Source organism: Callithrix jacchus, chromosome 18, assembly GCF_049354715.1.
Source record: "Callithrix jacchus isolate 240 chromosome 18, calJac240_pri, whole genome shotgun sequence".
NCBI classification, from domain to species: Eukaryota; Metazoa; Chordata; class Mammalia; order Primates; family Cebidae; genus Callithrix; species Callithrix jacchus.
Window position 1 is genome coordinate 50,739,084 of NC_133519.1, and position 21,115 is coordinate 50,760,198.

Here is a 21,115-nt window from a genome sequence, read left to right on the forward strand (position 1 = left end):
TTATTCTTCATGTGATTTCCTAAAGACATTTTGCTCATGTATCATTATAAAATTCACAGTAAGTAATATCTGAAGTGGATTCATATCCTATCATAGTATGTATGAAAATACTGATTAAGTAACTTCAAAATACAGACTTTTCTAATTTTAGATGTATTAATAGAAAGTATTAGACTCCTTGATACCTATGAGATAGTCTTCTAAAATAAAGTTCTTTTGGTGTATTTTCCTGTAAAAATCCTGTTAAAAAGGTATTGAATGATGGCTACACCAAAATCAATCACTAAAATTTTACAACAAATAGGAATACTGCTTATAATTGAGATATTTTAGCTAAATCTTTATTTTTATCTTCTGTTCTTCATTCTCCAGGCGTTTGGCAGGATCCGACCCCAAACTGTAGGGTACTGAGGCAGATGTGACTTTAAGGCATGCAGCCTGTGTTCTGTAGTGAGTTGCAGCCTGGGCAGATACTCTGTGTAAGGGTACTTGCTTAGGTTGCCTCTTTGGCCACCAGAATCTCACAATTTTGTTTCCAGTTTATTGTGTCAATAGATCTAGAGGTTCTGTTTCAGCTCACAATGGAAGAGGAACAAATGTCTGCATAGATTAGTGGACTTGGGGAGTATTCGTAAACTTGGCATCACCTCCCACGCTCCTAAGAGGAGATAAGAATCTAAATGATGAAAAGACAAATATCTCGTGATAAAAACGAATTGGAAGCTGTTTGTGAAACTGTTTTGTGATGTGTGTATTCACCGTCCAGAGTATCACTTATTTTTTGATTCAGCAGTTTAGAAACACTTGGTGTAGAATCTAAAAACAGATATTTCCAATGCCTGTCTGGCCTGTGGGGTCAACCCGTACACTAACGTGAAAAGTTACTTTGCAGCTGTGTAAAAACTGATAGACAACAAGATACTACCTGTATGTCCAGCTGTATGATCTGTAGGTAATAGAGCGTGGATGCATATGTGCCTGCACGAATATGAAATTCAGCAAACTTGAAATAATGTGCAAATGTTACTAGTATTAGCATCTAATATTTCTTCACTAGGGAGTTGGTGACACCCTTTGGAAGATAAATCTCTGAGAAATAGCTTTTATTCTGGTGCAGTTCTTCTTCTTTTTTATTTCAACTCCATTCTGTACTGACCTGTGTTCCAGTTTTGAGTGGAAATGCTTAATATTATAAGCAGACATTTCTTAGTTGTCTCTCATGTTTGCTGAAACCATGTTTGCTGTAGTGTCCTTTACATCTCTTTCTAAGCGAGTATTCCGCAGCGTGCCCGCTGAGTTTTTCCTGGATGGCTCACCTCTTTCTGGCTGTGGTTGGTTCTTTTACCTTTCACTATTCAAATCTGCCTGATGGAACTCTTTTTCACAATCTCTTTTCTGTCTCTCTACCAAATGTGCTTCACTCCTAGTCCCTGTCTCAGTTCTCACAACGTAAACGTAATTCTTCTCAAACAAAATCAGGGAGTATGTTCTGCTGATTTCATATTCTAACTGCCTTTTAATTGCTTTCATTATTTTTTGGTGATATTCTTCCTATAATGTAGATAGAAGGAAATGTTCATTTCAGAGAGAGCTATTAAAAGTGCAGTTCTGACCTTATTCCCTGGCCTACCCTTAGAATACCTAACGAAGAGATACTTAAAAGGATTGGGGGGATCGCAAACCCCACAAGGCAGCCCTGCTTGCTTCCCTGCTGTATTCTACTCTTACCCTCACCATCCTTTGCATTTTATGCTGTCGTGCTTCTAAATATATATATATATATATATATATTACCACTTATCAAGGTGCCTTTAATTATACAGGTTTTTTGTGTGCTTAGAATGTCCTTTCTGCCTTCTTCATCTGTCTAATTTCTGTTCATCCCCTAAGTCTCAGTTTAAGTTTCTTCATCCCTAGGAAACCTTCACGTTGAACTAAGTAGCCTCTGAGTTCCAGGAGTCCCAGCCCTGTATGCATAATGGGGAAATGATCTATTTGTATTTCTCTCTCTTTCTCCAGACGACAAGCTCTTCTGGATAAGGAGTCTCTATTTATTTTCGTATCCAGGCTTCAGATAGTTTATGCTTCATAAAAGCTAAGTCTGTAATTTCTTACAGAGACCTAAATTAAATTATTTGAAATACTCCAAATATCATCCAACAGGATTTCCAAATTTATTCACAGGATAACTTCAAAAGATGAAAATTTGCTCCCACTGAGAATATTAAATAGAATATGGTGTGAACCTCAGAGGCAATGCCAAAGGGCAGTTTGAAAGAAGTTTTGAATACTGCTTGCACTGGCACAGCAAACCTAGCATCTCCCTGGATGAACAATGTGAAGAAGTAAACAGCCATTTAGATAAATGTCTGTTAAAGAAACCGAAACACCTTAGGTTTTAGTATTCATCTTTTAAAAGTAATCGTACCAACTTTCAAGGCTGAAGTAGTGTAACTTGGAATCTGCGACAAAGTAGGACTCCAACAGAATAAGAGCAAATGGAGAAAAGGACACATTTAATTATTTAAAAATCCATGAGTTATGATCATAATAAAAAGTGTGAGTCTCCCTGAGGTTGTAATCAGTCCGACATCTATTCCTGAAGCCCCTTCTTTGTCATCTGCCTTTTGTCTTTTGTTCTGTCTTTTTTCCTTTTTATATCCCCTCCTGGATAACTGTCTATCTTAGAGTTACTCTATCTCCTACTCTAGCAAGCGCGGCATCCCCTACAGCATTCAGAGAGGGATTTGTTTAAGAGAACAGGTACACCTACAGCATGTTATTAAATGAAGACTAAAAAACTAGTGAGAATGTAAATCATCCAACAAAGTATGCATCATTAATTCTTGATGCCAGCTCGATGTAGGAGAACAAAAATCTGTTCCTCCTACCAAGTGTTCTGTAAAACTTTTCAAATTTATTTTGGCAGATCTGTGTTGCTGTGAAGCACACAGGACCCCAAACTCTTCGAAGCATTACAGAGGAGGAACTTAGTGATAGCAGGGGACTTTCACGTTTTCTTCTACGTTCTGCCATCGCACAGAAATTTGCTGGTGAGAGACATGGTTCTCAGTTATCCAAATAAAGTAAATAGGATAAAATATTTGACAAAACTAGCAAAGTTCATATGAACCTGTTTTTGCTGACATCTAGAAAACCCTCACTGACGTGAAATGGTTGTGCTCACGGCCAGACTTGTAGATTTCTGGTGCTGTTCTGCAGCTGAGTGTTTAGTGGGAGAACTGCTGGATCAAAGCATAACTCCCTTGTGATAGAATGATACATACTTGGAGTTGCAAAGACACAGGAATTTTGGTGTGTGTCAATGTTCATTTGTAAAGGGACTGAGTTTTCTGAGGCTACTGCTCTATGACCCTACATAATTGGTAGATAGTGGGGAAAAAAATCAGTTAACTGGTTAATTTCTATGGATCAAGCAGTTTTGGTGGCTTTTCTGACCTTTAAAGCGTTTTTCTAGTTGTACAGATTGGGGTTGATCACTGTAGTTCTCATGCAAGACATTCATTGCATATTGAGGGATATACAGAATCATAAGAGAGGGGTAAGTAGTCGGCTCTCTTGGTTTAATGTCCTTGTATGAAGAGAAAACACTCTAGGTTTATTAAGAAATACCCTCCCACTGACTTTAAGCTGCAGTTTCCTTAAAGTCAAACCTCATTGCTTAAATTTCCATGGGGCTTACACTGTCTGTGGGGTTCAGTTCAGGGTCCTTAACAAGAAACTCTTCTCACATGGGAAGACTAAAGTGAAAACAAGCTAATTATTCTCCGAATTTTATCCTGAAATGAAAGCAGATGCCCATGGTTGCAAAGCATATCTTTCCTTGGTCCTCACTGAGGTTGCCCTGAGGGGAGGTGTGGAAGAGGCCACTAGGGCAATCAGTGAACAAAATCGTGTTATTTTAAATGGAAACAAATTGGCATCCCATGTGTGGCTTTCTTTTTCCCTGCAGTGCAATCTTGACATATCACCACAATTTCTTGAGTATTTTTTTGGGGATTAGGTACAAACAGCAACGCAGACCTGCAACCGTAGGTTGGTGCCCAAAGAGACCACGTTTTGTGTTGAAATAATGCACAGTAGAGAAGTAAAGCCGAGCGAGTGGAGTACAGTCCTGTAAGAAAAAGACTCTGTTCTCTGAGTTATTAAAGTTCTCAGCTTCCTTGGTTTTTGATGAGCTTATTTAAAATCTATGGGGGGAAAATTAGCAGCTTAAAATGCTGACAGCTTGAAAAAACAAGGAGAAATAAATACTGGATTTTTCAAGGACTCCTTCCTTCACTGCCCAAATAGTTTGATTTTTCCAATTTATCTCCTTTGTCTTTTGATAAAAAGAAGAGAACCCTTTGAGAGGACAGTTTTGAGGTCTTAATCCATATTTCTTTCCAGTTTATCTTTTACGTTCAAAACAAACACCTTTAAAAGAAGCCTTTTTAGTCTGAGAGAGCTGAACGCTAAGCTTAGGTATCAGCAGCTAATTAGCCTCACATCTGGGGGGGATTGTCAATGAATTCTATCTCCTGAATATTTATTAAAGGATTTGTAAAGAAAACGCTGTGTTCAGGAGACTGGAGCTTATGGAATATTCTTGTACCGAGTCAGTTCCATAGGAGGGGTGGTGTGTGTTGGTCCATCTCAAACCTGCCTTGCTGTAGATTCAAATAGTAAAGCTCAGTGTCTGCATTGTAATGAGTATGCCATGTCCATCTCATGTTAAAGGTTGCCTTTCACTTCCACATCTTAATTGACTTCTCCTTTTGAAGAAGGTTCACTTTATGCTCTGGAAATCCTGTGCCAGCTCTAATCCTGAAAGCTCAGCATCTCTTTCGTTTGCTTGTTGGTGTCCTTGTGTGCTGTCTGGGGCTAGGAAAGTGTGCTGCCTGTGTTGTACCAAACACCCAGAAGTGGTGAAGTCTACACAGAAGAACCTGTCACTCTGTTGTGCTGGGACTGCGTGCCCTATTACAGACCTGGGTTGTTGCTTAGGGCGTCTCTACCACCAGCACTACCTTTGGCCCGGCCACTGCCAGTATCTTCATTGCCTCCTGCATATTTCACGCTGCTGCTTTGCCAATGCTACCACCACCTGTGCCAGTGCTGACCCTCCTGCCAGGGCTGTCGCTGCAGTTTCCAGTGCTGTCACATTCCCTGCACCCCAGCAGCTGCCTTCAGTAGTGCTGTTGCCAGCATGGTCATTAGTATCAACCCTGCTGCTGTTCTCTCCTCACACTGAGGGGCCTCTCTTCTTTTTCTGACTTTGACAGAAAAGCAAAAATCAACATCAAACTGAAAAACAAACTAGAACAAAATTACTCCCTAGGGTTCACATCGCCTCATTACTGTTGTTCCTGTTTCTTTGAGCTTGAAACTGAGAATTTAGGCAATCTCAGGATTTTTAATTCTTTTTTTTTTTTTGAGAGTCTCTCATTCTGTCACCCAGGCTAGAGCACAGTGACATGATCTTGGCTCACGGAAACCTCCGCCTCCTGGGTTCATGTGATTCTCCTGCCTCAACCTCCCAAGTACCTGGGACTACAGGCACACACCACCATGCCTGGCTAATTTTTGTATTTTGTGTTTCATATTTCATATTTTTAGTACAAACAGGGTTTCACCATGATGGCCAGGCTGGTCTCGAACTCCTGATCTCAAGTGATCCACCTGCCTCGGCCTCAAAGAGTTGAAATTACAGGTGTGAACCACTGCACCTGGCCTAATCTGAGGATTTCTATAATCCTCTTACTGGACTTCAGCCATGCTTCCACACCAGCTTGTGGGAAATTGAGGAGGGTGAGTACAGAAGACAGACTCAGAAGAATAACCTTACCATCGAATGAGTTCAATTAATCCCAAATAAGCTTGAGATACACATTTATCCAGGAAACGGGGCTTTTGATATTCCCTCCACTGATAAAGGTGCAGGAAAAGAAGAACAGGAGGTGGCAGATAACACGACTATGCCCAGGAGGGGTTCAGGGAAAAATACCATGCTCAGGTAAAACCATCATTCCTGGTGATTGCTTTTTGGGAGATGAGTGTGAAATTTAAACTCAAAACTGAAATTTTCAACTTGTAAAGTTGCTGGAGATATAACAGCAGTAGGAAATCCAGAAAGAGGAGCCAGTTGAAAAGACATAAGTAGAGCCAGAGTTTAAGCCTGTTAGCTTTTTGTTACCAGTGGAATATAAGGGTAAGTATATCTAGGAAGAAACAGGACATGCATGGAGAGGCTAGGCTGGAGATACAGATTTGGGAAAAATTTAAGCAGGTGATGGCTATAGCTGAGAGTGGGCAAAACTGTGATTTTGGGAGGATAAACGGAAAATCTGAGCACACAAAAGAGGACTTCCTGTATATGTGGAAGGAGGAAGGACACGAGTGGGCAGAAGAGAAGAGTAAGAATAGTAGAGGTAAACTTGGGATTGTAATGTCTTGGAAATTATTCAAGGAGGAGAGAGTTTCCAGAAGAAAGGGAAGGCCATTATCCAATTGCGTAGGCATCAAGAGTGATAAAACTCTTTGATCATTAAGATGTCACAGTTCATTCTGAGACTGCACTTTTATTAAAGCAGCGATGAACAGACTCCTGTTACAAATAGTTGAAGAGTTGAATTGACAGAGTTTATCCACTTGTATCATAAATTACTCTTACAAAATGTTTCTCAGGGTTCTTCAAGGACATGCTGTAAGGTTAGAATCGCGTGAGTATGCAAAGATGGCAGTAAGACATTTTTATTGCAGCATTGTTTGTAATAGGAAAATCAAATTCCTAACTGATGCAACCCACACAGATATTTGATTAAATCCTCATACAGTCCAACAAAATACAACCACTTTAATGAAAAAGATTTACTTCGGTTGACATGGAAAGGAGGCATTTGTGATCAATATTGGTAAATGAAATATGCATTTATAGTATATGACTACTCTATTCTCATGCTGCTAATAAAGACAAACCTGAGACTGGGTAGTTTATAAAGAAAAAGAGATTTAATAGACTCACAGTTCCATGAGGCTGGGGTGGCCTCACAGCCATGGCAGAGGCAAAGGAGGAGCAAAGTCACGTCTTACATGTTGGCAGGCAAGAGAGAGCTTGTGCAGGGGAAGTCCTCTTGATAAAACCACCAGATCTCATGAGACTTAATCACCATCAAGAGAATGGCGCAGGAAAGACCCAGACACATGATTCAGTTACCTCTTACTAGGTCCTTCTTATGACATGTGGGAACTGTGGGAGCTGCAATTCAAGATGAGATTTGGGTGGGGACACAGCAAAACCATATAAATGACCAATTTCATTAAATATATTTGCATACAGATTTTTGGACACTTTAAAATAATAACACCATTTATTATTGAGTGGTATGATATCAATTGGTCTTTTTTTGTTTTTAAAATTTTTTATTTTTTAATCTTTAAGTGAAAAACAGCTACTATTGTAATTAAAAATGGGAACAAATGCAATAAAGCATAGAAAAAATAGTGACTTTACATCAAGGTCAAGGAAAGGATTTGAGGCTAGAGAATTGGGCATGGGTCTAATAAAAAAGGAAAGAAGAACGAAAATACTTAAAGATCAAATGAGAGAATAACCGGAACAAGCAAGATTTCAGAAAATGTGACAAAAGGGTCAGACTAGGCTTTACTCCCTAGAAGGCAAATTCTGAAGTGGAAGGACAAAAAAGATAGGATGGCTAAATGTATAGAAAAATGTGTACATAGACAGATTAAAAATTTAAATAGCTCAGAAGCTTCACACAAAGGCTTTTTCAATATTTGTGAATTATTTGAAAAAAACTAAGGTGATCTAAACATGTTGATAGGCAGTTAATCAGCTGGTAGATGGACTACACCTTTTAAAAGGTCAAGGTGAAGACAACTAAAGGTAAGAGGATATGTATGGGGGGAGCTGAGAAAAATGGAGAAATTTTTGAACAATTGCAAAAATGTAACAGTGGCACAGCACGGGAGGAAAAGAGTGAAGGGTTTCAGGGGTCCAGCGGGGGAATGGTACAGCCTGAATTTGCAGTGTAAGATTTTAATTCCTGTTATGTGTTAATAGGGTTAAATCCAACCTTGTAATCTATGTCAGCCTTAAGAGTCCATAAAAGTGAAGGAACACTTCCGCACTAATCATGAATGATATTGAGCTGCTATTGATCAAGCAGTGTTTGGGAATTTAGAAAAAATGTCTTGACAAAGCTGGGTGGAAGCACAGATACAGTTAGTCAAGTACAGAAACTATCTGTGTCATCACAAAATGTGTTTGCAAGGACATAAACACAGCCCTGATGGCAGGCATTTTATTAGGCCACTAAGTTCTTGAAATTTTCTATAGCTTTAAAAATCAAACTCGCCTGACCGAGTTTTCTAGCCTTCTAGCTTTTCACATGCTTGCAACGCTTTTATTAGCTTGAATTAGGGCTGGTTTTGCCTTAAGCATCCGGAAAAACTGATAGAAAGGTGTTTCTCCTGCTCTTCTTAAGGGATTCAGGTTAGAAGGTTCGCACAAGGGCTTTTTTAATATTTCAGAATTATTTGAGAAAAATTAAGCCGATCTAAATATATTGATAGGCGGTTAATCAGCTGGTGGTGCACTTTTTCATTTCCTCTCAGTTTAAATGCATGGAATTGCCTTGGAAGAAGTACTGCATTATGAAGAGCTAAGAGTGATAGTCAAAAGTCCATTCTATGTTGAAAATGGAAAGGGGGCAGAGAAGGAATCATAAAGATTAGAGAAAAGATGGAATGACTTTTTTCATTCCCTCAAACGACTGTTTATATTGGGCAATACTGCAGGCTTGTAGGTTCAGCTTGTAAGTTCTTCACATCACAGGAGCCATTTAGTATAGAGAACAGTACAGGCAAGTCATTTATAAAAATGAAAACATTTCGTATCTGCTTTTTTATGGAACAAGTTTCCCACTTCTGAGACATGGCTTTTTTTTTTCCCCTTGGATCAGGAAAATATGAACTAGGGAGCTGCACATGTAACAAATGAAAGACAGTAGAAACACATCAGTTTAGTTCTGATGTCTATATTAAGCTATGAACAGGTAATTGCAAAGATGTGTTTATTTGTATCTATGAGAGTTATCAATCCCCGACTATAATATTCTGCCAATAAGATTATAGGCTAATTCAAAACTCTGACCACTTTAAATCAGAAGCACATCTAGTCCTAGTCGCAATTTGGGGCTGCAAAGACAAAATACATGTTTTTTTACACAGGGTGCTCATTTATTTTAATCAAACTCATTAATAAAGGTGTTACAACAGTAATTCCTGTTTTAATATTGGTTACTTGATGCCCAGAGTAAATTGACTTTCTCAAGGTCACGAGTGAATCTGAACAGCTAGAAGCTGTTCTTTTTGGGACGGCAGCATGTCCATCACATCCGCTGGTACTTACTGCGAACTTCTGCATTTTCTCTGAGGATAGCAGTGAAAGAAGAAGGAGTAGGAAGCCGTACAGTGGGACAACATGTAGAGATGTTAAAGGGCTTCTGAATTGTAAGAAGGCCCAGGTTCGAGGTCCTTTAGAGCAAGTTAGTTTCTCTGAGGCTGTTTTTTTTTTTTTTAAAGAGGGTAGCGAGTAATAACTGTGACAAGATTTTTCTCATTTTAAACTATGTTATGATTTTTGTTTACTCCCTTCCCATACAAACACAAACCTTTATAGAATGTTATTAGGGAAACTAGTTTGTAGAATTGTAGAACAGTAGCTGTCACTATTAAAAGGTGATGTCTTTTTTTTTTTTTTTGAGACTGAGTCTCACTCTGTCACTAGGCTGGAGTGCAGTGGCATGATCTTAGTTCACTGCAACCTCTGCTTCCGGGTTCAAGCAGTTTTCTGCTTCAGCCTCCGAGTAGCTGGGGCTGCAGGCCTGCGCCACCATGCCCAGCTAATTTTTGTATTTTTAGTAGAGACAGGGTCTCATCACGTTGACCGGGATGATCTCGATCTCTTCACCTCGTGATCCACCCGCCGCGGCCTTCCAAAGTGCTGGGATTACAGGTGTGAGCCACCGCGCCCGGCCATCTTTATCATTTTTAAAGCTTTGAGTGAATTTAATTTTTCCTTAGCATCAAGGCTACCAGACAACTTTCCCCCATTAGAGAAGCCCCTTTAGTGGTGACTGTATCTTAGGCGGCAGCATTATACATACAAACTCTGGTATTGTCAGCACTGGTGAGCTGGGAATAAGTACAGTTATACGGTACTTGTACTGAAGGTTCTTCTACCTTGTTTTCTAAGTCTACTTAATTGGAAAAAGAAAATCAGTCATTTTTGTTTTTGATTTACAGTGAATTATCCCAGCACTATTCATTTATGCTTGAAAAATACTTGATAGTTTTCCTTATAGAACATCAGATTTTTTTCAATCAACAGGTTCATTCTTTTATTCAATAAACATTTGTAGAACACCATTCTCTGTCAGGTACTATGTTAGACATTGAGCTTTAAGGTTAGATTGGGAAGTCAGATTTGTAAACAGAAAATGACCGCAGCCTGTGGTAACAGCTGTGATATACCGGTAAAAAGGCTCTTTAAATCAGGAATATGTGATAGCCTTAGCTGAGGAGTCTGAGAAAGATTCGTGGGTGAAACAACATTTTTCTGGGATTTAAAGATTGAGTTTTTAAAAATTAGAAATGTGAGAATAGTTTCTGAAAAAGAAGAGTATATTTAAAAAACAACACGCATACATCTTGCAGGCGCAGGATTGAGCTAGAGGCTGTTATCCTTAGCAAATTCCTGAAGAAACAAAACCAAATGCTGCATGTTCCCACTTACAAGTAGGAGCTACATGATGAGAACTTTCAAATGCAAGAAATCAGACAAGGGCCTACTTGAGGGTGGAGGGTGAGGGGTGCGAGGAGGGAGAGGAGCAGAAAAAATGATTGGGTACTAGGCTTAGTACCTGGGTGACAAAGTCCGTACAACAAACTCCCATGGCACAAGTTCACCTGCATCACCTGTACATGGACCCCCAGACCGAAAATACCAGAAAACAGGATATGCTCACCAATGCCAGTTAATTACTTTGTGATAAATACGTAGGATGCTGTGAATTTATTGAAGTGTGAAGGGATGGTAGGGATATGGGCATAAATTATACTTAATAAAATAAAATTTAATTAGTAATTGATAAACCACCATGTATATATTTTTAGGATTTTGATTACCCTGCGATAGGCTTCAGTGTTTTTGGACTTTGATATAGGATCTTATAAAAATTAAAAACTGTTGACTACTGAATACTAGGCATACTTGGTTTATTTGACTCTTACTTTTTGAGATGGAGTCTCACTGTCACTAGGCTAGTGTGCAGTGGCACTATCTTGGCTCACTGCAACCTCTGAATCCCTGGTTCAGGCTGTTCTCCTGCATCGGCCTCCTGAGTAGCTGGGATTACAGGCATGCACCGCCATGCCCAGCTAATACACGTTTTGTATTTTTAGTAGAGATGGGGTTTTGCCATGTTGGCCAGGATGGTCTCCCTCTCCTGACCTCATGATCCACCTGTCTTGGCCTCCCAAAGTGCTGGGATTACAAGCATGAGCCACTGTAATTTGTATTTTGCTCTTCCTTAGTTTATAATTTCGAGAGTAGGGTGGGGCTTACTCAAAGGAAGATATGGATATAAAGACTCAGTAGGTGTTGTGGACTGAATATTTCTGTTCTTCCTTAATTCATAGGGTGAAATCCTGACATTTAATATGATAGTATTAGGAGGTTGGGCTTTCAGTCCTTAATGAAGTCATGAGGTTGGGGTCCTTATGATTGGTTTCTGCCCTTAGAAAAGAGGAAGTGAACACAAGATGTTTCTTTTCCTTTTATGTGAGGATGCAATGAGAAGATTATCTGCAGACCGACAGGAGTGCCCTCAGCAGATACTGGATCTTCTAGAGCCGTAATCTCTAACTTTGCAGCTTTCAGAAGTGTGAGACATTCATGGTAGTTGTTTCAGCACCCACCCAGTCTTGGTAATTTGTGGTAGCCTGAATTGACTAACGTAACAGGATATGTGTAGTACTCACACAATTGTCTGCATCTAGCTACTACGATTGGAATTCAGGCTCTGCCCGTACTGTGTCAGCATGGGCTAAATACTCTACTGCTCTGATAAGTGGATTGACTCAACCAGTAATTTCTAGCTGAGTAATTTCGGTATGCAGTATTCTTTTCCTGAATCTGCCAGTGTTTGGTGGATCTGGCTCACCTGAGCATTGTGAGAGCTGATGAGCTCATCTCTTCTCAGTGCCCTGTTCAGTGATGTTTCCTTGGTAGCATGCAACTGGATACACCTCAAAAATCATCAAATGCTGCATATCAGGTTTTTCTTCTATACAGTGAGCTTGTTTATGATGACACTGAGATCCATTTTTGTGTTATATAATCCACTCATTAATTATAAACGATAAAATAAAAAATTCTACATTGTTTTTCATTTCCTTTGTTAGGGCAATGTTGTGAATTACCAGTACCAATTTGCATCTAACTTGAATTTTTCTTTACATGCTGTTTGATTTTCAAAAAACAGCTTCATTCAGGAAAGTGTTCACTTAATATGGAAGAATGTGTGTGTGTATGTGTGCGTGTGTGTATGTGTGCGCGCTGCTTTAACCAGGGATTGTTTGCAAGCAAGAAGAATTCATTCAACCTAGCTTAAATGGAGGAGTAATTTATTGGGGGAGAAAGAGATGCTTCAAGACAATGAAGCATTCCTGTGTCCTGTACAACACAGGGGTGTGGAATGTGGCTATCATTATACTTGTATCCCTGGGTCTGGGAACTGAGAAGCTGTTCTTCCCATCTTGCTGTCCTTTTCAAAGAATGTGTTTTCCAGTCTCTACCTTTCTGTTGATATCTGTACCATTCTTCTACATATCTGTGATGATTGGGTTTCTCTGTTTACCCATCAGAACTAACGTGACCCGAATTATTACTTCAGTCTCCAGATATGTGTGCATGTGCCGTATCTCCTATCTCTGTGTGTCTTAAATGTGTTGAAACCCTTGGTAGAGAACTGACTGACTCCAGCTTGTGCATGCCACTCTTAAGATTCCCAATCCTAGTTCGATCAGTGTGTCCACGAGGTCAGGGTCCTGTAATAAAAATTCAGGTATCCAGACTCACACTTTCAGGGAGGCCTGTAGACGGGGACAGTTTCTAGAGTACGGGCCATGGTTTAGGCAGCCACCCCAAAATGTGTTTAGTATAAATTTAGCTAAACAGTATGCTCTCTTGCTGGAATAATTGAATTTCTTCTCAGAGCACATGAATGGGTTAATATGTTACGCTTTTCTCTTTCTGTGTTTAGCAACCTGTGCAACTATAAAAAAATAACTGATGGTCACACTTGATATTCTTTCCAATAAATCATTAAATGATTTACTTACTTGATTGTCATTGTATATAAGAAGTGTTTTCATTTATTGTTTTCAAAAAGCCTTTTATAGTCTAGTATTACAAAGTGACCTAATTTACTTTAAAACTATATAATCAGCTCTTTAAACATCTATAAAGCTAAAACATAATAAACATTGTAACCCAGGAAATAAAGTATAAATTAATAATATAGAGCAGTGGGAAACATATCTAATAAACATTATTAGTTCAAAAATAGACATTTCATGTTCCTGGTACTAACAAATACTTTTCCAAATAATAGTTCTCTCTGGCTGGTAGAGATCTGGTTTGGACTTATTTCTCTGTTGAAGTAAATGTGAAAAACTGCCAAAATTTTCTGAGTTTTCTCACCTCGGCTTTTATCACTGACATTGTGAAAATGCCATGTTCTTCTCCTAGTGGGGCTATTCAGGAAAAGCTCCACAACATGGATTCTTTCAGAAGAGCGCATTTCCAAGGGTTGGCCAGAGGAGATGGGGATGGGAGGTAAAAATTCCAAGAAGCAGGTTTCTTTCAAGTTATATTTATGCTAGTGTCATCAGTGCTTTACTGCAGACAAAAGGTCTTTTCAATCCTTTGGATTTTAAAATAAAGGAAAAAAATATATATATGATTTGAAATAGTGCCGTTTCTGCATAAGGAAGGCTGTAGAGGCAGCCAAGCCATCTGCCGGTGCACCAGGGGCCAGGCTCAACCACAGTGTGAGTCTGTCTCCCGGATAATGGCAGAAACCTCAAAGTGGACCTGCAGCAATGCGAGGGGCTGCCCAGGCTTATTCCTTTCCACAGGTTGTTAGCTGTGTGTTATGACCCCTAACTGCATGCTGCTTCGTGACCTTTGAAAAGTCACTCCATTCCATTAGGAAGGGATAACTTTTTCACATGCAAGGAGCCCTCCTTCCCCCTCTGCAGGGAAACACAAAGTGATTCTGATGGCATTTGACTTGCATGCTTTCCTGCTGAGAGAAAAGGTTTGTGATCCTGGCGTAGAGGGAGAGAGGAGGACAGAGTGGGATAGAATATGCCAGAAAGAGCAGTGAAGCACATCTAATATTTCTCTAAGGGGATGTTATTATGTGTTTTCCAGAGGTGGATTTTAGCTTGGGTGACACAGATGACTGCCTGGAGTCCTTGGCACTCTCCTTCTGCCGCTGACTGGGGAATGCTGTGTTCCAGGTGCTGGTAGAAAGCCTGTTTGTTTCAGCTCAAGGAACTACGGGGAGGGAAAGAGTCTTCCGCATCCAGTAGCTGCTGACGTGAGTGGTGGGAGTTTGAGCCCAAGGGACATCTATTTTCAAATTCATTTCTCATTACTAACTTTCAAGAAGTCATAGATTCTCTATCTGAAAGTATTAGCTTAAAGCTCAGAGTTGCTGCTCTGTGAGGAAACAGTGGAAGGGGATTTTGAATGTTAGTGGAGAGGAAAGAGGACGAATCTTATGATTAAATTTGTTCTCTTTTATGCTTTTTCAGGAAAAGGAACAAATTAGAAGCTGGTTTTTTTTTCTACTTAACAAAATTAGAAATCTGTCAAAGACTGGGATGTGATTCTTTTATTTCTCTTCAAGTTACATATGTGCTACACAGAACACACAACTGAACTGTGCAGTTGCACTTGAATGCATTCATTTAACAAGTGTCAGTCATCCCTAAGGGCCAGGCACTATGTGAGTGCTGAGTACGAGACACACATGGTTGAAGAACCTATCTATGTTTTTTGTAGAGAACTTTTCCAGCTACAAATTACCAAGATAATGTAAATAAAGGTTGTTGCAGGTTGTGCCGGGAGAGGTAGAGGGTGCCCTTGCGGCATTTGGGACGGGGTTTGGTGATTCGGAGCCTCCAGTGAAGTCAGGAGAAGACTCCTTGAGGAACTGGTATTTCAGCTGAGAGTAGAGAAGACAGTGTTTTTGTCAGAGCATGTGTGGAATTTGGGAGCCAGGAGGGTAATGCATTCAGAATCTTTGGCATAAAGCCTGCTCGGGAAATGCTGGGTGAGGCAGTAGATGCTGGCTGAGGTCCCATTAAGAGATTTGGATTTTATCCCAAGGACAATGGGAAGTTGCTAAAGGGATTTAAACAGGGGTGTGACATGCCCGGGTTTTTATTTAAAGTATCATTCTAGCTACTGTATGGAGAGCAGCCCAGACTGAGTCTGAGAGGCTGTTACAGTGGCCGAAAAATCAAATGATGGGGGCCTGTGCCAGGTGGCTGTGGTACAAATGAAGAGGCAGATTCAGCAGCTATTTATAGGCAGAATTGACAAGCATTGGTGCTGTAGAAGGTGGGAATGGAGATGACTTGAGATTTTCTGACTGACTCCAAACCTGCAGACGGCAAATAAGAGGGTTTCCAGTCTTCTTCCTGTTTGCCTGAACCTGGAATCACATTGGCATTACTGTATCCATTTCTTTCTTGCTTTCTTTTTTCTTTTTTTTTTAAAGAGACACAGCCTTGATCTGTTTCTCAGGCTGGAGTGCAGTGGTGTGATCAGAGCTCACGGCAGCCTTAAACTCCTGGGGTCAGACAATTCTTCCATCACAGCCTCCTGGTAGCTAGGACTACAGGTGCCAACCACTGTCCCCAGCTCCTTTCTTTGTCTTGTAGAATGATGATAATACAATCTGATGCTGTGTGGTACTTTGCATATCTTCATATTTAGTCTTCATAGCGTATTTATTGGTAGCCCGATTTTAGAGATAAGGAAGGAAGTTTAGAGGAGTCTCAGGTAACATGCTCATTTAACTGGTCAGCTGCTATCGAAGGTCAGGTCTCCTTAATTGCAAAGATTGTTTTTCTCCACCATAAGAAATATGTTCACAGCCAGTTCATGTTTGGAAGGACATATTGAATAACAGAATCCACATAACTCATTTGTGTTCATCACCTCATTTACCCCAACAGTCGCTCTATGAGGCAGATATTGCTGTGTTCCCCAATTTACAGATAAGGGAAAATTGGCACAAAGAATATAAAAATCTCGTTCCAATTTCTGTAATGTGAGGAGATCCTGGAGTTGGGCTTTTCAGACTCCACAATTCAGTCTCTTAACAGTTACCTAAACTGCCAACAGTAACGGGTTGAATAAAGTTGCATGTATGTAGACAGCTGAGATTCTCCGCTGATCATTTCAATACCCGTATCATCTAGCGGAGTGCATTGCAAAGAGTTTAGGCTGAAAAGGTAGGCGTTGTTTTGTCCCCAGGGTGATATAAAGGTTATATGTGTGTGTTTGAGTGTGTAAGAGTGTTCATTTGGGAGACAGCTAAATGGAATTTAAAGGTGAACTTTTCAAAGGGCGGTCTTTGTTCATTTTACATGTGGTCAGTGGAATCTCTTGATAACCCTGTATACTGATGACAGTGGACGGCATGGGTGTTAAGAAGGAATAGATGTAACTGAGAAAAAAAATGAGATAACTTGAGGAAAAAGAAACTTGAATATATTTATCTTAAAAAGAAGCAAAGCATTTCATAAGAATAAATTTGAAATTATACTGCAAGCGTGACTTGCATGTGTCCATTAAGCTCATCATCGTTTGACAGTGAATTGCCAGTTTAATAACTGGTGAGAGCCTTTAAACGCTTACCCAGGTTTCAGGCATCCCCAGGACTGTGGTTACATGGAGAACACGGACTCCAAGTCTGGTTATTATTCTCCGACGAGATCCTTTCTCAAAATCTGGCTTCCAGAATGGGAGAAAGTTCGGAACAGAAATGGACTTATGTTGAATGCAGTTTCTACTTGCAGTCCAGTCCCCCTCCCTGTTCACTCACCTACTCTCCCTTTGCCTACCGGCCCCCTCAGTGATTGCTCTAGCCTATGGTTCTGGCAAAGACACATTCAATAATTCCCAAGGAATAACTTTGCAAGGTGCATATACCCATTCTGATGAGCTTATCAGATAGCACTTCAGTGTCTCACCTTCTAAAATACCCCTTACAGCAGACACAAATCTGAAAGCGCTGAAAACTGTGCTCTTGACCCAACGGAGTCATAGAGTGTCTTGAAAGGGGGTGGTTAGTTTTTTGGAAGCGATTTGGGAGGCTAAGGAGGAGTTTTTTCTCTGCCGCTGCATTTTATTTCCAGCAATATCGGGTAAGATACATACCATCCTTACGTATTGTAGACATTGATGGGGAAATGACTTTTACTGTTCTTTGACAAAATGTCCTTGCAATAATCTGATGATTCTATCTTGTTAAAACATTTTTGCTGTTTACTTGTGTTTTTGAGCCTCTGGTATCCAACTGCAGGATTTCTTACCTACATATTATAAAACAGTATGCAAGACAGACAGTGGGTTGCAATTAGCTGAAGTGTAGGACAGAGGAAGAAATAGAATAGGCGCTAAGCTGTCAATTCCTGCTGAACTTCCAGTTAGTTTCTTGAATTCCAAAAAGCAGTTTGTGTAATAGGCAGCACTGGCCAACGTGTCACGTCAGCACAGGTTTTGACCACAACATGACTTGAAAGGACAGACTGTAACCTCAGTAAACTGTGTGAGAGCTCATTCCGAAAACATACATACGTTTCTGGCTCACAATACTCCCCATACATCTTTACACCTTTTTAAAAATTTAGTTACAAACTCTTTAAAAATATACTGAAGTATAAGATTAAAACTTTATCTTGCTATTACATTCAGATGATTTTCTTTATGTCCAAACCTTATCACAGCTTACAGTAAGCTGTTTCTCTTACTTACTCGAATGCTTAGATTCTCTTTTTTTAAGTCTCTCTCTCTTACCTCTCACTATTTTATCCATCAGTTTACCTGTATATCATCTTTCCTTATCTCTCTCGGTACTGTCACGTATTTCACATACTCGTTAGGTGACAGGTGTATACACACAGGAGCCTGAGTATTGAGAGGCTCTGGTAATGGGATGTGCACTGTCCATCCACAGAGGACAATAAATGGCTGAATTAGATTAATGCTCCTTGGCTCTTAACTGAAAGGAACAGATCACCACGAACTTCTTTACCCTGTCTGGTTAGTTTTCACCCTTCCTTCCGGACATTGTCTTTTTCCTAGCCCGTGTTGGGGAAGCTGACTGTGGACCCTTGAGTGAGCCCTTAGGAAATACTAGATATGAAAGAGGGGTGTCTCCACTGCTTCCTTCCTCTCAGTACAAATGAAAGGGATGTAGGATGAACATTTGAAAGGAAACCACATTTAAATGTCAATATATTTTCCATCTCCTTTCAATTATCCCTCTTCTTTCTCCTTCTCCATCTGTCTTTATCACATAAACAGGCATGCTCATCTAAAGTAGGAATATGGAAAATTGCTGAAGGAAGAGAAAAATGGTAAACCTACATTCTGATTAATGTTGTCAATGATATGAGTTGCTCTTATTTTGAAAGTAGAAGTGAGAATCTAAAGTGTGAAATAGTTAGCTGCTCATATGATTTCCTCTTAATTCTTTCTCTTTTAGAGAGAATATCAGAGAAGAAAAAAAGTAAGTAAATATATTAGCATGCAAAATCTACACCGCCATGCATTCAGATCTTACTGTACAAGTTAATAACTCTGAATCATAAAGCAGCAAAACTTAGTCTGTATACATGGTGTTAAGCCAACTTTGTAAGTATAAGAAAATGCTTTCATACATGCATGCCTACGCTGATTCTTTTTCAAGTTACTGACGATATTTAAAAAACTTAAAATGCTACAATAGCAGGAACTTGTTTTATTGTCATTAGCATTCACAGCTTCGAACAATGTATGTAAATGTGCAGAAAAATGAGAAGCATATTCTAATACAGTGATGGGTACTGTTGCTTGCTACAAGAGGAATATATAATAGAGTATTTTCAAGGCTGCTTTTAATTTATTCTCAGTGGAAGCTTTTCTCCATTAATTTATCAACACAATTTGCCAACTTGAGTTTGGACTTTTTTAGACAAGAAATGCTGTGGTTTTCTCAAGTGTTGGGGGAATAACCTTCTGAGGTGCATGATATTAATTATGATTTGTTACTCACTAATGCTACACAGGATTTTACTTCATTAACCAGATGAATTTAACCAAAATTGTGAGAACCAGTACTGTCAGAGATGCAGTCCTCTTTTTTGTTGGGTTACTTTTAAATCTTTCCTTATTAAAAAAAAAACAAAACAGTTTCACCTCTAAATGCATGGTATACGTGTGTGGGTTTGTTACATACAGGCATAATTTTTACTTTTATTTTACTGAGCTGAGTTTTCTGAATACATAAATTACACACACACACACACACACACACACACGAAGAAAAACCAACTTTTCTTACTTCCCTAAATGTGTGATAGAAAGCATCCACAGAGGGGAAAAAAAACAAACCAGAAATCAAGCATTAAGGCATTAAACTGTACCTAACAGGCATTTATTCAATGGTCCTTATGAATGTGATTCGTGCCCCATTTAAAATCTAACTGAAATGATTGCACATTTCATTAGTGAAGATAATCAGCAATTTGTTCCTTGCCCTAAAATCATAAATGTATGAAAAACACTGTTAGAAGGTAACAGTACTTCACTTTAAGGAAGGAAATAAAGATGACCCTTTAAGTACAGTCAGTAGAGGAGCACTTTCTCTTGCTTTCTTTGCCTTTTTTTTTTTTAAGACTTGAGACTTCAAAAAATAATTCATAATTTTATCCCACAAATTCATTGTGAAATAATTTATTATTCCATTGCATTCAACATCAGTTTCTTAATGTTAAATGACTTAAAAATAGGAACATTGAGTATCTGTTTACACAGAAATGGGATGTCTTCAAACCCGCACCTCTGACTGGGTAATGAGGAGGAGGATCAGTGTTCTTGTTCTAGTTTTATAACTAACTGGCTGTGCAACGTGGAGAAATAACTGAACCCCTCTGGGCTTCCATGGTTTCTTCCGTAAATTAAGAGAACTCAAAGATTTATAGGCTCTCTTTCAGCATAGAACAATTTTCTGTTGTAGAAAACACGTGTTCTATACTTGAGCATCTATCAGTGCCCAGCAACTAATTGCCCAGTAATTTCTTGTATGAAGAGCTTTATATTAATTTCCAAAATAGATGGCATCTGCAAAACATGGTTTTTAGTGGTAGGAGGGGTTTGCATTAATCTAAATCTAACTCTGTTAGGTTTTTTGAGAATTAAATGTGATTATTTCTTTAATCCAAAATGTAATAAGGCATTAAAGTTAGTGAGTGTCTATTACATGCCGTGCATGGTGTTCTATACGAAGGCTACAATGCTGAGCAGTGCTGACTGTGAACCTGCCTCATAGCACTTACAGTCTGGTGAAGACAGGTGAAGTGTGATCCTATCATTAAACCGTAATCTTCTCAATTGAGTCCATCACCAGAAACCACCAAACCAGATACATGCAACACATAATTTTTAAAAACAAAACACGCCTTTGTGTTCATGAACTGAAATGTCCTCAGAGCCCAGAAAACGGTGAAAACATTTCCAGATTCTCGGCTTTGCCTGGCGGTATTCTGTTTATATGGCAGCCTCTTTCCTCCTCTTTTGCTTCGTTCCTTAATTTCTAGGCTTCAACCTGTTTAAACAAAAAATGTAGTTGTATTTCAACTAAGTCTCAAATCCTCTTTCCTGCCCTAGTTCCTCAAATCTGTAAGATAAAGAATCATTTTGAGTTTTTTATTTTTTTCTGCATACAAGATTTCAGTGAGACCA

At 39.3% G+C, this 21,115-nt stretch overlaps 1 protein-coding gene across 1 annotated transcript in view; it reads left to right on the plus strand.

Annotated features, from left to right (window-relative positions):
• The window catches only part of LOC128930066 (uncharacterized), a 332,066-nt gene that overhangs the window by 75,514 nt on the left and 235,437 nt on the right, over positions 1-21,115 (plus strand). The window contains exon 5 of the mRNA XM_078355193.1: positions 18,879-18,902. Coding sequence (XP_078211319.1) covers positions 18,879-18,902 — 24 coding nt within the window. The remainder of the gene's footprint in view (positions 1-18,878; positions 18,903-21,115) is intronic.